The sequence below is a fragment of the Azolla caroliniana genome, unplaced genomic scaffold (genome assembly GCF_043228905.1).
Source record: "Azolla caroliniana isolate FFs.n. ecotype wild unplaced genomic scaffold, voAzoCaro1.0.p SCAF_4, whole genome shotgun sequence".
Lineage (NCBI taxonomy): Eukaryota > Viridiplantae > Streptophyta > Polypodiopsida > Salviniales > Salviniaceae > Azolla > Azolla caroliniana.
This window is the reverse complement of record NW_028230439.1, coordinates 25257474-25278696: the sequence shown is the minus strand read 5'-3', so window position 1 is coordinate 25278696 and position 21223 is coordinate 25257474. Positions and strand designations below refer to the sequence as shown.

Sequence of the window (21223 nt, the reverse complement as noted above, 5' to 3'; positions counted from 1 at the left end):
TATCTCCCAAAAAATAAATTGTTACCAACACAACACTGTATTCAGAGATTTTAAACTTTGCACTTGAGTAGATGTCCAACACATTGCTAGGTAACAAGGATTTTCCGTTAGAATCTTTCAATGCCTAAAGGATTCTAATGTTACCTTTACATAGATGGCCTATGCATTGCTCAGTAACAAGGATTTCCATTCTGATCCTTCTATGTCTAAAGGATTCTCATGTTTCCCCAAAGTAAACCTTGTTGTGATTTTTTATCGCTTTTGGCTAATCTCTTTCTAGAATAAACATTTATACTACACCTTTTGACATTCCTTTTTTGTACAATTGCACTCTCCATGTTTGAGGGAAGCATTTCAATTCCACTCTTATAATTCTTGTGTAGTCATGCTAGACTCATACCATTATTGTGTATAACTTTACTATCCATCTTTTATAAATGTAATATGCACAAGAAATTTATTAAAATGAACTTAGAAAATGTCGACCCCAAGAATGGAGGGTGCTTATTGTTGTTTTGAAGTCATGGAAGCCTAGCACTACAAGAAGATCGGATTGGAACAATTCTTAAATTTGCTTCCACCTCATCAATGTGATAATAGAAGGAAATAGCATTGTGTGCATTAAGCTTCCTTGTATTATTATTCAAGAGATTTCATCCCTAAGAAGAATTCTTGATGAGCCATGATAAACTATGAAAAATTAGTAGCAGCACAACATTGTCTTTTATACATATATATGTGTTGAGATATAGGGACAAATACATCAATTAATTATTGTCTTCCAAGATCAAATCTGATGTCTTCCTTTGTAAGTGACTCTTGTTGTTCAAGAATTTTACTCATGAACACTGCAATTGAATGTGAGTGTTGCAATTGAACATTTGCCTATATAGAAATGTATGTAAAGTCACTAAAGATGAAGCATTTCAATGCAGTACAATTGACCGTGTTTTGGGGAAAAATCCCTACAAAATGAGTCTCCACAATTGAGACCCCAATGCACCACCTCACATCAAAGACACCTCCCAAAGGACCAACTATTCTCAGAAAAATACGTTTTCACAAGATAGAAGCTGAACGAGGGATATCGAACATTACATTCATCTTCGCACAAACTACAAATCCTTACAAATTCAAATGGCATATACTATAGAAGCCCATGGAAAATTGTTAATCAGGTGATTAAACCTACATTAATTTGCAAGCGCAATTTGTAGCTTAACAGACAAAAAATTTGATGAATGTAACGGAAAAAATTGTATATAATAAATATATCGACGTTCTCTCTCAGAAGCTATACGCAAGATTTGAAGCCACACTCCTACCTCTATAGTATTTGCATCGTAGTTGAGATACGATATACATGCCACACCCCTCTCAACAAATCAAAACATCTATACATCACAAGCATTGGAAGTTTTTGAAAGCTTTTTGTTGCATTGATTTGCTGTGTAATCCAGATATTCACATGCTACCCAGTCATTCTTCTTCTTGTGTCCAAAATAGTCAGCCCTTTTGCTTACATGTAAAATCTTCTTCTCTCAGTGTCCGAAGTAGTCTGTGATAGTTTTCCTTCTTTTTGAAGAGTTTGGCGGATTTAGAACAGATGCTGGACTGTGATCAGCTAGGGGGCTTTTAGCTACTGATACACTATCAAATAAACTGGATATTGGTGGTGGTCTTTTCGATGTAATTGGGGTTTCTTCTAAATTGGTTTTCGATCTAATTAGGCTTAGGTCCAACTTAGTTTTCGCTGTAATTGGGGTTTCTTCGTAACTTTTCTGACTTACACCTGACTCTTCTTCTTGTTCTTCTTGAGTTCTATGCCTGTAAATCTCGCAAGTTTGTAGCTTACTAGATGCGACTCGATAGGACGGGCTTGCTGGAGAAACATCTTGAATCTTTTTACTATTGATTCCGTCTATTTCACAACTCATCTTGTCACCGCATGTCAGTGTCTCATCAGAGCTTAAGCATGGATCTGCACTAATTCTTCTTCTAATAACTGATGGCCGTGGTTTACCTACTGACTCAAACTTTGGTTCTAAATTGTTCCACACCCTCACCTGCATCATTATATCACGTATATATATTTTTATGACTTTTCGATCCCAAAACATGAGAAAGGTAGACAACGTAAGGAATATCGTTGATATGGTGAAGTGGCTTACTGTAAAATCATCAGAGCACGTCGCAACCTTACAAAAGTCCGTTGGACACCTGAGCACATGAAAAGTTTATCCAGAATGTCGCAGGTGATAAAGATTAATGAAATAAACACTGCACTTCTGCATGCGGAGCATTATACGATGAACTGCCTATTGTTTGAAGCAATGTTAATAATGTATTAACATGTCTAGATATTGCAGCTTCTAGAAGCAATGTTAATAAAAACGTTTTTCAGCTAAACATTTGAGCGCAGTGTATTTTGTACGAAACTAAACAGAGAAAAGAAATTATGGTAGTACCAATCTACAGCAGTGACTTCTCCATGATGCCCTCTTAGTATCACAGGATCATTACCTGGGTTATCCATCTATTTTAAATCAACAAATATTTTTTAGAATTCTTCTTCTCAATGTCATAAGAGTCTTAGATATTCTTTTAAATCCTGAACATTTGTTTTTTTATACCTGCCATATAAAGACATTTCCATCGGAGGATCCACTCAAAATGTGAGTTCCGTCAGGACTGAAGGCTGCCTACAATACAAAATTCGGAGGATCATTCACTAGATAAGACAGATGGGGTAGTGCTTCAATTCTATCAGATTAACAAATTTTAATAACCCTGGTAGCTCGTGCATAACTCGACACTCACCTTGATATAAAAGGACCCTAAAATATGGCCATGAAAGTTCTTTACTGAGCCTCCCTCTGGATTACGAACATCATAAACATAGACCCTGCATATATTTTGAAGGACATTAGTCTGCATTTCAACATCTTTGACTAAGTGAAAATAAAGGTTTATGAGAAAATTACCTGCTATCCGTGCATGAGGCTATAAGAAAGGTTCCAGATGGGTTTTGTGATAGACATTTCAACATCTTTGACTAAGTGAAAATAAAGGTTTATGAGAAAATTACCTGCTATCCGTGCATGAGGCTATAAGAAAGGTTCCAGATGGGTTTTGTGATAGACCAGAAATACCATGTACTCGTTTTTCCTGGTAATTCCAAAATTAAGTGTTAAATGAAGCATAGCAGCCTGCATCATTGTGTAAGTATGGAATGAAACACTGTAGATTGGAACATTATGCCAATTTTGTAGTATGTTTAAATCTTGGATATTGACCTTTCCATCTAACGATGCCTGAGCCTGTGCAGGAGTTTGCACAACAGGTGATTTAAGCTGTCTTGTATCCCAAAATTTTACTACCCTGCCATCAAAATAGGATGTTACAGTTATGACAGAGACAAGATGTTTTCTTTACTGCTCGCTATGGAGTTCTTTCAAAGCTGAGTAGTAACGTAAAATGCTAGAATAATGAGACAATGCTGGCAACATTTACAAGGAATGGATATTTGTTTTCCATTTTTTCTAAACTTGACTAGCTCCAGCATTCACAATTATTAAAAGTAAACACATTTTTACGAAAATAATTCTCATACCCATCTGCTGCTCCTGCAGTAGCAAGAATCCTATCATCATTGAGATAGAGGACAGCTGTGACGCTCTTGGTGGTTGCCTGCGTAATATAAAAGTTATTCTCAACAAGGACTTCCAAGAGGTACTATCGATATTGCAATACTCGTTAAAGGGCAACTTCAGAGAAATATTAAACTTTCATTACTCCTTCCAAGAATTATTTTCTTATCTCACCTTTGACCCTCTTGTTCTTTTCGGTGTATTCGGAATGTGAGCATCTTTTATTATCGAAACAGGCCTGTAACATGTAATCAGTACGTTATTGGTAAAACACCTTACAGAAGCAAATTCTCTACGATGTAATTTGAAACACGTTTAGTAGTTAGTAGTTAGTATTTAGTATTAGGCCACCGTGTCCAAACTCAAAACTGATCTCTCTAATATAGATTTAACATCAATGAAACCGAGAAACAAATATTCATAGTGTATACAAATTGTAAAAAGCATGATATAAAATATACAGGGATTCATAGAAGCATAAAGAAATAGCCGAGGGACAGTAAAAACGAAAACTTGGTGGGGAAGCACTGAAATTGGTAATGATATTATGTTAGTCATTTTACTAACGACAATGCATAGTATTAACAAAAAGGTTTTTACATACTGGAAGCATCTCTGGTTGTTTACTTGAGACCAGCTACTGCGAACATCCCATATGGCTACATTTCCATCCCTGGATCCCGATGCAAAAAGTTCTGTATAATAAACCAACTGTTTTGTCACTATTTATTTCTTTCCGTAAAAGTTGTTATATTATTGATAATACACAAATGTTAGAAGGATGCAATGCACTAATCCACATCACCGCTACTGAACAGTAGCCATATAACAATGATCATAGTAACAGGCAATATACGATGATAATTTCTATCAGGTAAAGAATAAAAAGCCGTCTATAATATGCACCCTATCGTTTGAATAAACAAGGTTCAACCATTCCAAATAAGATATTCTTAAAATCTAAGGTAAATAAAAGAATCTTAACTTACCCTGCTCTTTAAAGTTGTAGAAAGAGAGTAATGTCCACAAATTCATCGTTAGGTTTCTTATTTAAGAACAGTATCATAGACCTTTCCAAAATCCAGAGAGTTAATTCTTGTTTTTAGTATGGAAAGCCTAAAATCACGCATGTTTGTGTATCATGATTTGTTTCATATGCTGATTTCTCTCTGAAATAGAGAGTGATGTGAGTAAAAAATTTCTTGATCATGCATAAAATGGTTTTCTTTAACTGGGTACCCGTATGTATTCATCCCCTGCTACTGTCTTTGCATATTAATGAGATACCTTTAAGTATCCATCCATACCTATGGTCTTTGCTTATTATAATCACATACCTGGTTGTGATGGATGGCCACACAAAGTTTTAACGCTTCCGGTGTGACCTCTCATTACTCCAAGGCCAGCTCTAGCCTCAATATCCCATAAACGAACCTATATTAATGATGATTCAGAATTATAATAAACGGTAAATCAAGTTACATGTAAAACAGTATTGCCATAGGATTGACTACTATAAAATTTGGTACTGTTTTATTGCTCACCATTTGGTCTCCTGAAGCTGTCAGCATGTGCCTATCTTCCTGCGTTTATAAAAAACACTTCAATTCATCACACACTTCAAGCTTGAGGATCAAGAAAAAGCATACAAGCAACATGCAATCAAAATTCTTCTCTGCATAGATAAAGGAGATAACATAGAATTTCTGCAATTTACTTTAAATGTTCACACCTGAACCCAGCAAATATCAAAAACAGCATTGCTGTGAGCCATCCAAATCTCTTTCCGAACATTGCCTTCAAGCCATGTATGGGTGTTTTACAGTAAGAATCTCACGTTTTAACACAATTTGGATTTAAATTAAGGTATATGAAACTGCAATCACCTGTGGCTAGTCGAGAGTTGTGAAATGAAGGTAGTTTTCTGCGTGTATTAAAAATGCTCACAAACCCTTCCTCATCAGCAACCGCCAGAAAGTGGCTCCTGTCTACTGTCTGCAGCAGCAATTATTGTGTTTCGGGTTATAATTAGTTTTCAAGCTAATTACAATTCGTACATACATAATATATATCCATTTGCATTTAAAAGGGATTGAATTCGTATTTTAAAATGGAGGCACCTTTCCAAAGGAAATTGCAAGAGGGGGGGCAGATATCCCATTTGGCTCAACAACCAAGACGCCTGAGCCTGAACAAGCTCCATCTGCTGTCATGGAAGCTACACTTGGCCTATTGTGAACTGTGAAATTGTAATCTGAAGAGAATAAGTTTTCTTTGTCTGTAGACACATAATTCAGCAAATCTTAACAAGTATATCTTCATGATGTTACAAATATATATCGTGGTTTATGTAACATATTCTCGTACTCACATATGTCTATTTGGTTTTGGAGAAAAGGATGTCAAACTAGACATAATTTCAAGGATGTATGAAACATTTGCCATAACATTAACATAACTAGTGACGTAAGAAGAGACAAATATTGGATGCTACAAAACAAAGTTATAAATTTTACAAAGTTACTGACATGAGTACATTAAGATTTCCTATCTACTAGCTTTTATGTTCTGCAATGTATGCATCATTTGCAAACCAGTTATATCTGTGATCAGCTGCAAAGATATTGGTAGTAAAAAGTACTATACATAATTGACCTTTAAGAGAAAATGGAGAAGATCTCTAGAGTAAAAAACAAACACATTTTTATCTTCATCGACAGCTTATTTGCTGCCAGAAACGGACATTTCCAATGTATTTTTCCATTTTGTTGTATGTTATCATCATTCCCCGCAAGCTTTAAGAAAAAGCTAGCGCCAACTTAATAATCACTGAAAATTTTCCTTAGAAATAATTTCTACTCGTTTCAGAAGAAGAAATCAAATTCGCTATCAGAAAAAAGAGCATTATCATGACCTACACGTCTGATTATCAAGTTATTTATATCATCGTGAAATAGCACCACCAGTTATCTAGATCCAGCAACCGTGCGACGTTCTGATCTATATAGCAATCAATTCCGGAATGAAAGGGGAATAAAGCAGGAGAAAGACATCCTCAACAATTAGACAATAAAATAAAGGAATGAAATATAAAGGAAAGGCAAACCGGCAGAGAAAAAGACAGAAACATCGAAGTAAATCACAATGAAGCGAAAGAATCAGTAGTACCTTTGTGGAGATGCAGCTCTCTTTCTCTCAGAGAAGAAAAAATGGAAGATGAATAGCTGTTCGACATCTTCACCGTCATCGTTTAGGAATGCAGTGCTATTATATCTTCTTACGTCGTTTCCTGTATTTTCTCGATCATGCCATTTCTCCAAAACGAGAAAATGAACGAAAGAAAACTCTGATTGACTATGGAACTATTTGTTCTTTCGGTTTGATCGATTTACGGGCAGTTAGCAATGGATCCGCAGAAGCGTTTGATATCTTTGCAAACAATAAAACTGTAAGAAACAAACGACTCTCTGATTCTGAACTAATTATTGTCTACAAAGATAGAGAAGCTTGAATCTTTCTAATCAACAAAAGAAAGACGAGTCACTTTTCTCACCTGGAACTTTGAAGAACAATAAGAAGAAAGAAGATGTCGCGACGTTGGAGGTCTATGTCAGATAAAGAGGGAAGCTACTAGAAACTGCGCCAGCAGTAGCTATGGAGAGCGATTTTCCTTATCTGACGGAAAAAAGAAAGAGGATATGGCGATGGCGGAGCTCAATGCCAGAGGGAGAAGACCAGGCGAAGTTATGGCGACGGGGGAGCGTTCTGTCACAGCGAGAAAGGAAAGAAGGAAGGAAACGGAGCTTCTGGTAGAAACGCAGGCGGCGATGGCGATGGCGATGGCGTCTCCTTTCCCTCCTTTCTGGTTTTCTATGTTTTCCCGCGCAAATGCTGGTGGCGGGAAGGGAAAAGGATGCTTTCAAAATTTTCCCGTTAGAGGGAGAGCTTTTTGTGACTTGAATCATGAAGAGGAAGGAGGATGGTGGGTCGGTCATGTGGAGAGACAAGAAAAAAATGGCCGATCGGATCATTCCATGGGTGTTGTGTCCTTCACGTGAACGGGCCGGGCCGCCCGGGAGATGTTTCCCCCTATCCAACAATACTCCGTTGATAATGCCTTGTAACAAACTTACTACCGGGGTGCTTAGACTTCGAAAGCTTACGAGGGGTTCCGAAGCAAAATTTGTACCATTTGATACTAGCAACTGTCCCTTTAACAAGCGATGCGGCCTTCGTCCTACTCCGATCTATCTAGCATGTGCTATGGTGATGGAACGGAAGTTCTCCGCTATATGAAGCTCTTGGGATAATGGTTTTGCGTTTTTGTTATATGAATTGGGACGGGATGTGAGGAGGAAGTTTAGAACAAGGAACTCTTGGGATAGTGAATCATACCCATCTCTGAACTCTCGGGATAATGGATTCCATTAAATCTGATCTCAAAAAGCACCCATTGATGGTGTCACAAAGAACTTGTGCTGCAACTTCTTCTTTTAAAAAAGGAAGATGCACCTTAGTATATTACTTGAAAAGTTTTATATGGGAAAAACAGAAGGAGACATTTCATCTCACTTATTTTTGTAAGATACAAAAGCTAGTACATCTAATTGCGATGCGGCCTTCGTCCTACTCCGATCTATCTAGCATGTGCTATGGTGATGGAACGGAAGTTCTCCGCTATATGAAGCTCTTGGGATAATGGTTTTGCGTTTTTGTTATATGAATTGGGACGGGATGTGAGGAGGAAGTTTAGAACATGGAACTCTTGGGATAGTGAATCATACCCATCTCTGAACTCTCGGGATAATGGATTCCATTAAATCTGATCTCAAAAAGCACCCATTGATGGTGTCACAAAGAACTTGTGCTGCAATTTCTTCTTTTAAAAAAGGAAGATGCACCTTAGTATATTACTTGAAAAGTTTTATATGGGAAAAACAGAAGGAGACATTTCATCTCACTTATTTTTGTAAGATACAAAAGCTAGTACATCTAATCAAACAGATGATGTCATATATGAACAAGTAGAACAATACTTATTGTCCACTGTCTAACATAAAAGAAGGTATGGCATAGTTCCACTTTGGACCAACAGTTGTCTTTGAAAATAACTGGAGTCCTTACCATCGGTTCTTAAAGGCCACTTGCCGTTGCCACAAAACATCATCCAAACCTTGCAAATCATCATATTGACCATGTAGCGTGTGAACAAACAACATCCCAAATTCAATAAGCACAATGTTGAGTTGTATGTGGACATTGTTAAAAATAGAATCACATCTTGCTTTCCATATTACCCAAAGAGCCAATGATGTAATAGTACGCCAAATGTAAGAGTGTAATGTGTATGTTTTTTTAATGTGTTGCTTAAAATTCCATGATGACCAATGACCATTATCAACTTCTTGCTTCTTGGGAAGGGATATCAAACAACTTTGCTAGAAGTCGAGGTAAAGAAGATGCTCATAAGAAATTGTGAAATAGTGAAAATTGAGGACATATTTGATGGACATTGATGTAATTGTTGGATATGGTGGGATAAGAGTGGATTAAAGGTCATACATATGTGGCAAAGGTATTGAAATTTCTAAGTAAAGGATTACAAAGTTGCAAATTGTTCACAGATAGATCAAACCAACTTCGTGATCCTTTCCATCGATAAAATCTAATAAAATACTTGTAAATAATAGATGGCTTCATTGCATGACACGGTAACAAGGAAAGGCATGCGAGAACTATGAGAATTTAAAAACCAATATGAATTGTTCTCTCTCAAACTGCGATTATGGTTCAATGTTGTGACATTTCACAAGGTATAGTCATAACATGCAATAACATAACCTATGTGATTGCATCAAGTACATTTAGCAAGTATGGATACTCTTACAATGAGAACTACTGCAAGTCAACTAATATACAAAACCATGCCTTCATGATACAAAAAAACAATAGTGGTGAGTTAGGATACAAATGGCATATCATCAATGCATTCCTTAACATGACAATGTTGAGCATTTGTGACCATGTAATTGATTTGTCTTTTGCATTTCATGACAAATGTTTCTAAAGTTTAAGATGTTTGTATGACATTCATTCACTTAGAGATCTAGCAGTAAGTGTTAAGAGGTCATGTTTCACAAGGCTCTATGTGTATCATTATCCAATAACTTATTGTCGAGATTGTGTGTAAGGGATGGTTGCAATATTTATTGCCACTGTCAACTATGGCTTACATACGTGATCCTCAAAGTTTTCATTGATTGATCCATGATAGTTTGTAGTCAACCTTCACAGGCCATGGAAGTTACAACACACGCAATAAGGATTTTTTGTTGACAAGGAGAAGCAAATTAACTGTAATATATGGACATAGGCATGGAAGGATCATGCCACATGGTGGTACATAGATAGCCACACAACTCCATAAATGGAGACAAAGAAACTTGTAATATTAGCACAATGTCATTATTTCCGAATGAAAATATGATGCCTTTTTGTTTGACGATTAAAGTGTTCGATGAATGTACCGCCATCTTTACTCGTGACTACAATGCAATTGGTCAAATATGTTAGATTTTCTTACTAGTTGGATTACCAAAATATTTCTAGGTGAACAAATAAATCGCACTAAGTGAGTGCGATGTTTTGTCAGGCAACGAGCTTTCGAAATATGATTTTTTGTGTGCATAGCATGTCCATTTAGAAACATTGTCGTGGTAACCCGAGCTACCAACGGATAATGTTTTGGTGATGAGCAAGTCAACAACATGCAAGTTGCGTTCCGTTTGAACTTGTTAAGGAACATCCATCTTTTTTGTCGTGAATCAACCAATGTCACGTCCGCAAAGTGTGATAAATGGCTTTCTACTTTGGTTTATGACCGAATGATGTACATTCTTACAATAATCTAAGCTACCATGCAATAATGTTTTTGAGATGAATGAGTTAACACCATGTTAATGACATGCAAACTAACTTCCATTGGGACTTACAAGGAATATGTATACATTCTTTGTTTTGCGATGAAACAAGCAATGTCACATCAACAAATGCTCGACAAATGGCCTTTTGACATACATGGGTTTACGAGGGACATATTTTGTGTAGATATGCTCTCGCGGAGACGTAAAGTAAAGAAAGAAGTTGAAATTGATGTGAGAAAGGGTGGCTCAATTCTCTCATCCATACTTTTTAGTTGGCATGATGGGATAAAAAAAACAAAGGCTATTTTCTCATATGTGTGGATGGATGGATGGATGACAGTTCATTGAGTCCACATAAGGAGGAGAAAGAGGAGGAGGAGGAGGAGGTGCCATGGCTGCTTCTAGGGCCCTAGCTCTTACGAGCCATTCTTTTTCCTCTCCCTTCTCACCTTCAACCAGGTTATTCTCATCATCTCTCTTTTGTGTGCCCATGAAGATCCGTATACACTCCATTTGTCGCGATGGCCGGGCGCAACGACCTCAACGACGATCACTCAACATTCGCGCTGCAAGCACCGAGTCTCGATTGATCCCTCTGGCTTCACGAGCTCCCGATTTTGAGGTTCGACTTCTTTAACATTCTTAATCCAAAACTTTGGTTTCACTTTGATATGATATAGACAGACAGTTAAATAGATGGATGGAATAATTCCACCGAGAAGTTCAAATATAACCAATGAGACCCAAACAAGCATGCAAAAACAAACATGAGATGGCCATAAACATGAACAGCGATGGATACAAATATATATTATCATCCTTGGAGGTCAATTATGAACAATGAGGCCAAGATGATGACAACGGCAATGCTGATGAGGACTTATATTAATGTCCTTGGTCCATGGTCGCCCAACATCATGATATGTTGTCATCCCCAAGCCATGTAGTGAGGGATTTTTAGATGGTAGAACAGAAAAGAAAATGTGAAAACTGAAATAACAAATACTAAGCTAGTTGCTGAAATTTCCACTTTGGTTTTCTACGAATTTTTGCCTATGTGGCCTAGTACATGAGCAAAGACCAAGGTCGAGCATGGGTTCAATAGTCCCTACATTATGGAAGGTGAACGTTAGTTGATTGTGGTAAATTGTGGGATTTTAACCCATGTTTGCCTACATTTTGGAAAGTGACCTAGTAGATTATACTAACTTGTGGGATTTGGATCCGCATCTATGAGTTAATAAAGTTGCGCATATGGTTCCTATAGGCTAAAGAAAGAGTTTTTTATGAAATGTGACATTAGCATCTCCAAAGGTCAAAATGAGGTATCCAAATCTACAACCATCATTTGATACATGATAAACTCCAATCTTCTCATGATGTGAAAGAATGACTGGATTGACATCTCCACAGAAGTGAAAGTGGGTTTTAAGAAACAAAAATATGTTAAAATCATAATGTCATGTGATATCCCATTCATACAAAAATAAAAGCAAGAAAGTTGCACATCTTTGGTAATCCAGCGAACTATCTTAGCATTGAGCAAGACCATCCAAGGATAAATTCGTGTTTGTGAGCAAGAAAGAAAAAAAGATATACTAACTCTACTAGAGGATGACTTCAAGCTATGGCACAAATCCTGATACAATATGTGTGAATTCAAGTCATCCATACCTAAAACAAATTAAATGCTCTAGGTCGCCTAAATGTTCATGATAAAGAACTTAATGCATGAAGTGCCTTTACGATTTGTAACAATCCTTAAGATGCTTTTACAAGCATAAAGTGCATCCGTATTACTGGGGAATGAGTGGTGTGGAGGGAACATGGTTGGCATTGTGTAACAAGGTCTAGGAAGATATTCAAAGATTGCATTTAAGCATCCTGGGGCAGATCAAACATGGTGAACAATGATCTCCATGATCTGGTGCTTTTATGGCTCATGTGCCTTGTATCATGCTACTCACGGTCTTAGTTGTTTCTTTGCAGTTCTTTCCTTGCTCAATGGTAACATCTCAACATACTATCTATGGAGGGGCTGTGTTAATACATGGGTTGATACCCATGTTTTGAAGTGTGATGCTCAACCCAAGAAATTTTTGAATTTTTTGGAAGCAAGACAATCATTATACATCTCACCCAATTAGGGGTTTACATATTTGAAAGGTCCTTTACCTATACAAACTAAAGAGCAATCATGGGTTGATCGAATTTTATGGGTTCATACTTAGTTTTTACAAGTGACTACTAATGTCTTGGACCATGGCTCTAGTGATTCTCTTCAATGACTATCATTTGAGGCTCAACAAGAAAGGAAGGAAATGTAAATCTGATTAGTAATTGCCATTCTAAACTACCACTTGTATCAAAGGACTTCACTTGGAGAGTATTGATTGCGGGTTTACCTATGTGATCGGCACCAAAGAGACTGAACTAGAAACATGCAATTGCTTCTTTTGCACTATTCAAGTGGAAGATAGTACTCATTGTTTCGTACGATGTCCAATTCCTTGTCAGATTTGAAGTTACATTTCTCGGATTTGGCAAGTTTTGTTACACCGTTATTTCTTGCAAAGACAGTTCATGTTTGCACAATTCACATAACTCAAATCCGAGATTTGAGAGGGAGATCATGTTCCTTTGAGATATTGGGATTGCATCATAATTGGGATATGCACAACCCTTTTGCATTTGATGGTACACTTAGAGTTACGAACATATTTATGAAAGTTGAAGGGAGTATCGATGTGGCAGTTTTGTTTATTGGAGCAAGTCAAAATCCTTTCCTTGGTGTAGTGTTCGTCTTGCCTATTAGCAATTCAACATGTCCCACTGCCCATGTAGTGGTGACACCATTGAGTTGTTTTTCTCACACATTTAATAATTAATCTTGTGTTTTCAACCAAAATAAAAGAAGGGGAGAGAGAAAGTTAGCGAATGAGAGAAAGAAAGAAAGAAAGAAAGATATATTAACGTCTTTTAAGAGAGAGAGAGAGAGAGAGAGATTTCATGCATCCTTGCAGTTGCCAGAGCCATTATCTGGGAAGACCTGGACATTGGAGGACTTCGAAGGTTACCCTGCCTTGCTTGTAAGTAATTCTGGTCTATGTTGGCCTTATAGAAATTGCAATTGCACTTGCTCGTTCAAAATTTGAGCTATAGGGAATTTAGGTGCTTAAATCATCCTCACCGAGTTAATGAAGGTTTCTTTCTTTCAGTCTTTTATAATCTCTATTATGAATCACAACAAAACATACACGTGTGATTTACATAAGCTCATAATAATGTATTTTGTTCAATTACACTATATATACCTGCCAAATGACTGAGTGTGCTTCATATTGTATTAGGTTATAGTTATTTATGTAATTAACATTGTTAGATTTGCAAGGAAGTGAAATTGGTAATCTATTCCATTTATGGAAATCTCCTTGTTCAAGTCAACCCTATCAGGCATTGCCACATTGTTGATGAGTCTGTATCCGTGTCCTTGATTTTTCATCTACTCCTGGTATGTGAATGGATGAACAACGAGGCACAGAACTTCAAAAAGATCCACCTTACCAGTCTGTCTAATAAGAAACTCATCAATAAATTTCCAAAGGGATCTCTATTGTTGTTGGAAAATGGGCTTCCTAGCCGTATATTTGGTTGCTAGTGTCATTTAAGTTTGACCTATGTATATCATTAAGATCTATGCATAGATCTCCAAGGCCATTTATCCTAACATTGTAATGAGGCTATACAAAGAATTGGAGGGAGCATGATAGAGGCAGCTTATGCCCTTAATGTTAATGAGTATCATCTTTATGTAATCTTATCACATATTCTAATCCTTCTTTCAAAATGCATACACATTGAAACACCATATCAATAGGATTGCATGATGCATAAAGAGAAAGTGAGAAATTAATAAAATGATATACATAGAAGTCATTACATGCATGAATGAAAAAGAAGGGATGAATTGGCAAGTGATAGAACCCATTCATTAAATGGTAGAGGAGTCTAGAAAAAGGTACAAATCATTAAAATAATTAACTCAGTATATGGAAAATTGAAATTCCTGTTTCTCACCAAGAAAATTAGAGAAATAATGATGGCATGCTAATGGCACTGTCACTTTACCATGATTTGTGTATTAAACCTTTAATATAGGTGTCTCTTTTTCTTGTACATAGACCCACCACCCTTTCACATGAATTTTGTATATATAGACCCTTGTGCTAGGTTATATCACAACGATTCCTTGGGGGGATGTGCAGGTTATGTTTATCTGTAATCATTGCCCATTTGTTATACACTTGAAAGCTGATATGGTGAAATTGGCAAATGCTTATATTCCGGTATGCTCGATTTTATCTCAATATATTGGTTTCTATTTATGTTTCGTTTGGTTTCTTTATCCAAAGATCATAAGTGGTCTGTAGTATTTATTTTTATGCGTGATAGAAAGGGCTCGCTGTTGTGGCAATCTCTTCAAACTCAGTTAAAACACATCCTCAGGTATCCGAGTGTCTACCAGAAAAGCTATTTATGACCTGTAATACTGAAAACAAATTGAAGCTCAGTAGTTAATGTATGAGCAGGATGGACCTGAGTTAATGGCTGAAGAAGCAAAGACACTGGGCTATCCATTTCCTTATTTATATGATGAGGTATCATCTTTTTGGCTTTTGTTCTCTCTCTCTCTCTCTCTCTCTCTCTCTCTCTCTCTCTCTCTCTCTCTCTTACAGGATATACCTAGTAAATTCTTTTTTAAACGCTTTTTCAGAATAATTGTTGGTGATCACTGGGAAACACTTATAATAGATCATTTTTCAAGTACTATTTATGTGGAAGTGATGCATTCTTTAGAATGTCTCTATAATATAGTAAGAAAATGGTTAGGCAAACATTTCCCTATACTGATTTGAGAATTCATCCATAAATGCAGAAATTGGGAAATTGTGTTTATTGTATTTGTGACAAACAATTATTAGTTTGCTCTAACCAGGTCACATTACTAGGTCCAGAATTCAATTTTCTTCTTGTCCCTTGCTTGTTGCAAATGGCAATCAATGTCAAATTAAGAGAGAACAAAACGCACCAATATGCGAGAATATATTGTTATAGGTGACCAAACCTCACTCTCTGTGATAAAGCAAACATAAGATAGATCCTTTGGGTATTGGATCAATGAGATAGTCTCTCAAACATTAAGGTAAGTATTCTTCTTACATATATGCCAAGGCTAGCTATTTTCTCTTTGATCAAAAATACAATTTTGGTCTTGTTAGAGAAACAAAACATTTTTGATGCACGATCATCTTTTTTGTGTAGGAATGTCATTTAGTGTACTTGTGTCTTCTTGCAATATTTAAAGATCTTTGCTTATTCGTCCCATCTATCTCTCTTATTGGGTCTATGAGAAGGTTAATTGATCACTACATTTGCAAACAAAGATGCAAGTGTATCACATCATGCTTCATACATAATGTTCTTGTTGTGATCCTACAAGGTTGTTAAAGATTGCCATTCTATAATCAGGCACAAACAAAAAGCTTCTTTAATTCTTCTCTTATTTTATGTATTTTTTACAAGTTTATTGTTGAAGCCTTTTGAAGAAAGAAGTGTGATTTGATATTAAGAAGCCAATATTTTATGTTATTGTTTCTTGGAAAACTGTCCAGACACAGGAGACTGCCAGAGCATTTGATGCTGTTTGTACTCCGGATTTTTTCCTCTTCAAGAAGGTACCTGAAGATCTCGCCTGGGCCATAAAAAAGATCTTAAATGAGCATTTATTATTACGTCTTATTGTCACTTACTTGCCTTACTCAAAAGGATGGACGGCGTCCGTTTGAACTTGCTTATCATGGCCAATTTGATGACTCGAGGCCTGGAAACAACCGCCCTATTACTGGAAGGTTTGATATATGTAAACCTTGAATCTCATTAATTAATAAAGAAATAAGAAAATATGTGTGAATGTACAAGTATTCAACCTTTTGTAACGTTCAGGGACTTGAAGGATGCTATAGATTGTGTACTTTCGGGAAGGCCGGTAAACACAATCCAAAAACCAAGGTAAATTTTTTGTGAATGTGAACATTTACTGCGTTGATTCATAATATTAACTAAGGTTAGCTTATTTAAAACATTTATGACCTTAATTTCACTCTATTTGCCAAGGTTCGTACCTAAACATTCATGACATTAAGTTCACATTATTTTCTAAGGTTTTTATCTCTAAACAGTTATGATGTTAATTTTCTTTTTGTATATGGCAGTCTTGGATGTAGTATCAAGTGGCACCAACTATAGTGGCTCTTCTGAAAAGATGCTAAGGGCAGTAGTGTTTCTTTTTCATGTGCATACCTGCTTAATGCTCAGATGTAGACAATAAAGGCATCAGATGTCTTACCTGTATTAAAGACTAAACATAAAGACAATAAAGAGATGAGATGTCTTACATGTAGTAAGGTCGGCGACCTGATGTTTTACCTATATTAAAGACTTGTGTCATTATATATAACCGATATAATTTGCATCCAATTATCAATTCGTGGACATTTTTTGTCTTATTTCTCAATGGTTCTAGCTAATAACCATTTTGCAAAAGAAAGCTTTTGGCACCTTGATTATTTGATAGTGTATAATAAGTTTGCAAACTTAGTATGTGAGTTGTGATAAACGCTTTGTGAATGGTGGTGGTTCAGAAGACAATTATTAAGGAAAAATTTCACAAAGATGTGAGAGATGTGAGAGGGCCACATATTCACATATGAAGAAGGTGTTTCTATTTGCATGCATCCTAGTCCAATAATAACAAAAACATGCAGATGCAAAAGAAAAGTTCAAATGTAAGAATACAATTGTGGATTAAGTGAGTTGTACAAATGAAAGGAAAAAATAGGTACAGCCATTGCAATATGTGAAAGAGGTCCCATCAAATCGTGGTGGTTGTGTCAATCCCAAAGGGATGGTGAACAAATAATGTGAACCTAACAAAAGAAATGTTGAATGTGAGCATGTGTGTCCCTTTTAACATTGATACATGTATTAGGAAAACAATACTAATATATTTTCTTATCTTTGTGATACTTGTTGTCTTAATAGATAAAATGGGTTACATGACCTGCACATATGTTTCCACGGGAAAACCAGGGATTTTGTTAAGTGCCTAGAGGTCACTAAGAAAGAGTATTGGGGAGCTCGAGGGAGTGATATTAAAGTTTTTCTAGAATGAGGATTAGTTGACATTCAATGGTTGGAAACCCTTTTCTCGATGGTAGCATGAGGATGTTCTATTACGTGCATGTCATGTGATGAGGAATTCAAATTTTCGTAGCACAATCCTAGAAATCTTGCTAAAGGTAAAAAGAAAACGTTGTTGCTAGGGTATGAATGTTATGATGATGGTTACGCGTATTAGGTTGGTTAGGTCTATTATGTCAAGGATGTTTTTGGTGAGCTTGGGTAGGTGAGCTTGTGAGGGGTCTCCTTCAATAGTAGTTCAACACCGAAATCTAATGTGAATCTTAATATCAGACAGGAATTATCTCATTGGAATGCAATCGTTTGTTCAACTTTTGGTTATTTATACATGCCATTGTTTTGGGTGACTTCTTGGTTAGACATGTAATAATAATGATAACAATTACTCTTAAAGAATTAAAAGAACTAGGAAGGATGCATAAGCAACTAACAATTACTCTCGAAGAAGCAAAGGAACTAGGAAGGGTGCACAATTAGAGAATCAATCAAAGGAATGTGATGAAGATTTAACAAAATGAGATCAACCCAAGATTAATATCTTAATGGAAAAATGTTGGCGTATAAATTAGGCTCCTACCACATTCTATTCTTGTATCTTAGGCATATTTATTTTACCATAACTTTGATAAGCTTTAGTATGGGTTCCCATCCTTCAACATTCCATTATCAATATTCCCACTATCCTTCCTTGTCTTCCACTTCATCCATGATACCCTCTCTCTTCTTTTAGGATAATATGGAATGCTAACAATACAATAAGGATAAGTTTACGGCCTTTACACCTTCGAAGTTCTAAGATAGGGGGCACATGCAATATATAGTTTATCTTTCTATCTATATATAGCAAACATCATAAAGATTTATGTGTGTGCATTGATATGAACCATGCTTCATGAAACAATGGTAGACATACATCCTATTCGTGGTCAACTACATTGACAATTACTCCATAAATTTTGCTAAGTGTGCATGTTTGGATTGATGCAAGTCATATTGACTAATTATGGACACCACAATGATCCAATATCCAAAACATTGCTACTCATATTTTTGGCGAAATTGAACAAGTGAGTTATGTGTTCTATTACAAGAGGGCGCCCAAATCGTAAACTTTCTTGATAAATTTATGTTCAAATATTAAGATCCATGCTCATTTGTTAGCACCTATATCTCAACAAGTTCATTTAGTTTATAGTTGTCGATAAAATTAGAAGTTTGTGATGGTTTAATGAGGAGTCTTAACTTGCTTAGCAATATATATGAAAAGAAGTAATCATTAAGTTACTATTTAAACATTACTTAAACTATTTACGAGAAAATATTATCAATGCTTCTCCAACCAAAGCGCGCAACCAATAATGTTAATGCAAGAGATATGGAATGAAGTTGTAGCCACTCTAAAGAGCCAATATGATGGCCTGAAGGGTGACTTCGATAGAGTTGAAAGACAACGACTAGCCTTTATCCAACAATGTTCGTCCTCTCCCTTTCTTGAGGCAGTGGGCATCCACATAAGATGGACCTATCGTGTCCCTATAGGGATTTGTATATATTAATCTCATCTGTAAAATCTTTATAACTAATGGAAGGAGTTTTTTTGGGAAAATAAAAAAAATAAATAAAAAAATAGCAATGCTCCGATGGTAGCAATACGAAGAAAACACGTATGTAACTTTTACACTTTACAAAAAGCACTTTGCAAATGTCCACTTTCTTTTTTGTGACAAGGAACAATAATCTGTAGAGTTTATTAGAGCATGCGGATGAGTCACTTTAGACATTGGAATGTACATCATCATCGTGTTTGCTTCTAAAACAAATATTGGTTGATTAGATATGGAAGACTCCATGGATAAACAAAAAAACACAATATTACAAAACGAGGTAGAATTATCTACAAACATAGTGTCTCCTCACAGGGGTACTATCATCAAAAAGTTAAAAGTGATGGTTGCATTCTTTTAATTCTCCACAACTACGTCTATCTCCATGGTCATGTGCATGTGGTCATGATTTCTATAGGGAAATTTGTGCATTTAATATTGTGAGATGCAAGTTAACTGTATATTGTATTCGTACATACAAACAAATACACACACATAGATGTGTGTGTAGGTTGCTTGTATTGGTTTGATCTTCAATCATTAAACTTGGAAGGATACTAAGAATGCTTCTATAACAGAGAGTCTTTGGTATTGGCTCAACATGTCAAACATTAAAGTTGGAAGGATGGTTACAATGTGGACCGAAGTAAATGCAAATTTTGTCGGGTAGGTGTCAACACATTTCTTTTTTTACTAACATTATAGAGTCCATGAAAGACACGCACATAACAACTCATACAATTAATTGGTGGGGTGGCAAATTATTGATTGCCACAAGTTTGTGAGAGCAGGGTTTCTGTACAGCAATAGGTATCTTCCAACAAAGAGAGACAGTTCCAAGTCTAAAGTCAATAATGACCATAATCCAACATTAAGATTACGAAGACAATGTAATAAAGGTAAGCCCCATCTACAAACAAATCCTTGTTACTAATCCAAAGGCAATATCCCCCATTGGAAAAGTCCCATGTTATTCAAAAACTCATCAAGAAATAGATTGTTTGTTATTATGAATAAATTTAAACTTTTCTCCATGTTTGTCATGCCTTTCATCGTTTTGATATCTCAACCCTCTCTTGAGATACATATTGAATTGATCATACGAGGATCTCTCTCCACACATATCACTAGCATAATTCGACAAGTATTTGAATTTTATTATCAGAGTTTTAAATGCTAACCAAAATATCATATTAAACCTACGGTCGCTATAACTCTAGATGTCATTATCCACCATATCTATATAAAGAGAATGTATTTAATTGAAGTGCTTCGCTATCCACCTAGGGTTTGAATTCATGTTGTTTGGATATTTATCAAATGACAACGTGTTAACCTTGACTATCTTTCATTGCTAAATGTAGGCTTAGTATGACCCACTTTATATTATAACAATATATTAAATTTGTGTGTAGAATGATATATTTGTGATCAATGTTTTGGGTCACGTCTTTCCTCCCCATACTGCAATTGTTGCGAGTGAAAGAGAAATAAGACACTGACATAAAGAAAAGGTTTCATATTTCTCACGTATCGATTTGAGCAAAGCTGATTTAGGGTTGAAATTAAAGCATGGACTTCATCATGAATAGATTCCACCACCTAGGATGCCATTTCATAGTACTTGTCATTTTTTGAGGAGGGTTCAAATCAACAATCTTGCCAACAATTTCAACCCCCTTGTCAATATCCACTCTACAAAGGTAACTATTCAAACAACTAGTTAAGGAAAACTTTGACTAATTTAGTTTCAGATATTAGTTTTTTCGAAAAATTTGTATAAAAC

The 21223-nt window shown here is 36.0% G+C and overlaps 2 protein-coding genes across 4 annotated transcripts; one reads left to right on the top strand and one right to left on the bottom strand.

Moving 5' to 3' along the window:
- Positions 1-1214: 1214 nt before the first annotated feature.
- Positions 1215-7461, bottom strand: LOC147865632 (Transducin/WD40 repeat-like superfamily protein). 2 transcript variants are annotated; one of them, XM_087318492.1, is made up of 17 exons: positions 7204-7461; positions 6819-7096; positions 5771-5889; positions 5537-5645; positions 5383-5447; positions 5195-5233; positions 4988-5084; positions 4255-4345; positions 3825-3888; positions 3614-3690; positions 3297-3381; positions 3089-3168; positions 2821-2905; positions 2634-2702; positions 2469-2536; positions 2172-2220; positions 1215-2066 (listed from the first exon to the last, which is right to left on the bottom strand). In XM_087318492.1, exons 2-17 carry the CDS (start codon positions 6895-6897, stop codon positions 1542-1544), a joined length of 1701 nt encoding a protein of 566 aa, XP_087174618.1. In that variant the 5' UTR covers positions 6898-7096; positions 7204-7461; the 3' UTR covers positions 1215-1541. The 2 variants fall into 2 exon arrangements, with proteins under 2 accessions (XP_087174618.1, XP_087174619.1); XM_087318493.1 differs by having other exon boundaries at positions 6819-7079.
- Positions 7462-10899: 3438 nt separating this feature from the next.
- LOC147865631 (uncharacterized) lies at positions 10900-17139 on the top strand. Of its 2 annotated transcripts, none has more exons than XM_087318490.1 (9): positions 10900-11195; positions 13597-13662; positions 14839-14919; positions 15026-15079; positions 15163-15231; positions 16246-16308; positions 16400-16482; positions 16577-16642; positions 16846-17139. In XM_087318490.1, exons 1-9 carry the CDS (start codon positions 10965-10967, stop codon positions 16877-16879), a joined length of 747 nt encoding a protein of 248 aa, XP_087174616.1. In that variant the 5' UTR covers positions 10900-10964; the 3' UTR covers positions 16880-17139. The 2 variants fall into 2 exon arrangements, with proteins under 2 accessions (XP_087174616.1, XP_087174615.1); XM_087318489.1 differs by lacking the exon at positions 10900-11195 and adding an exon at positions 13283-13416.
- Positions 17140-21223: the final 4084 nt, after the last annotated feature.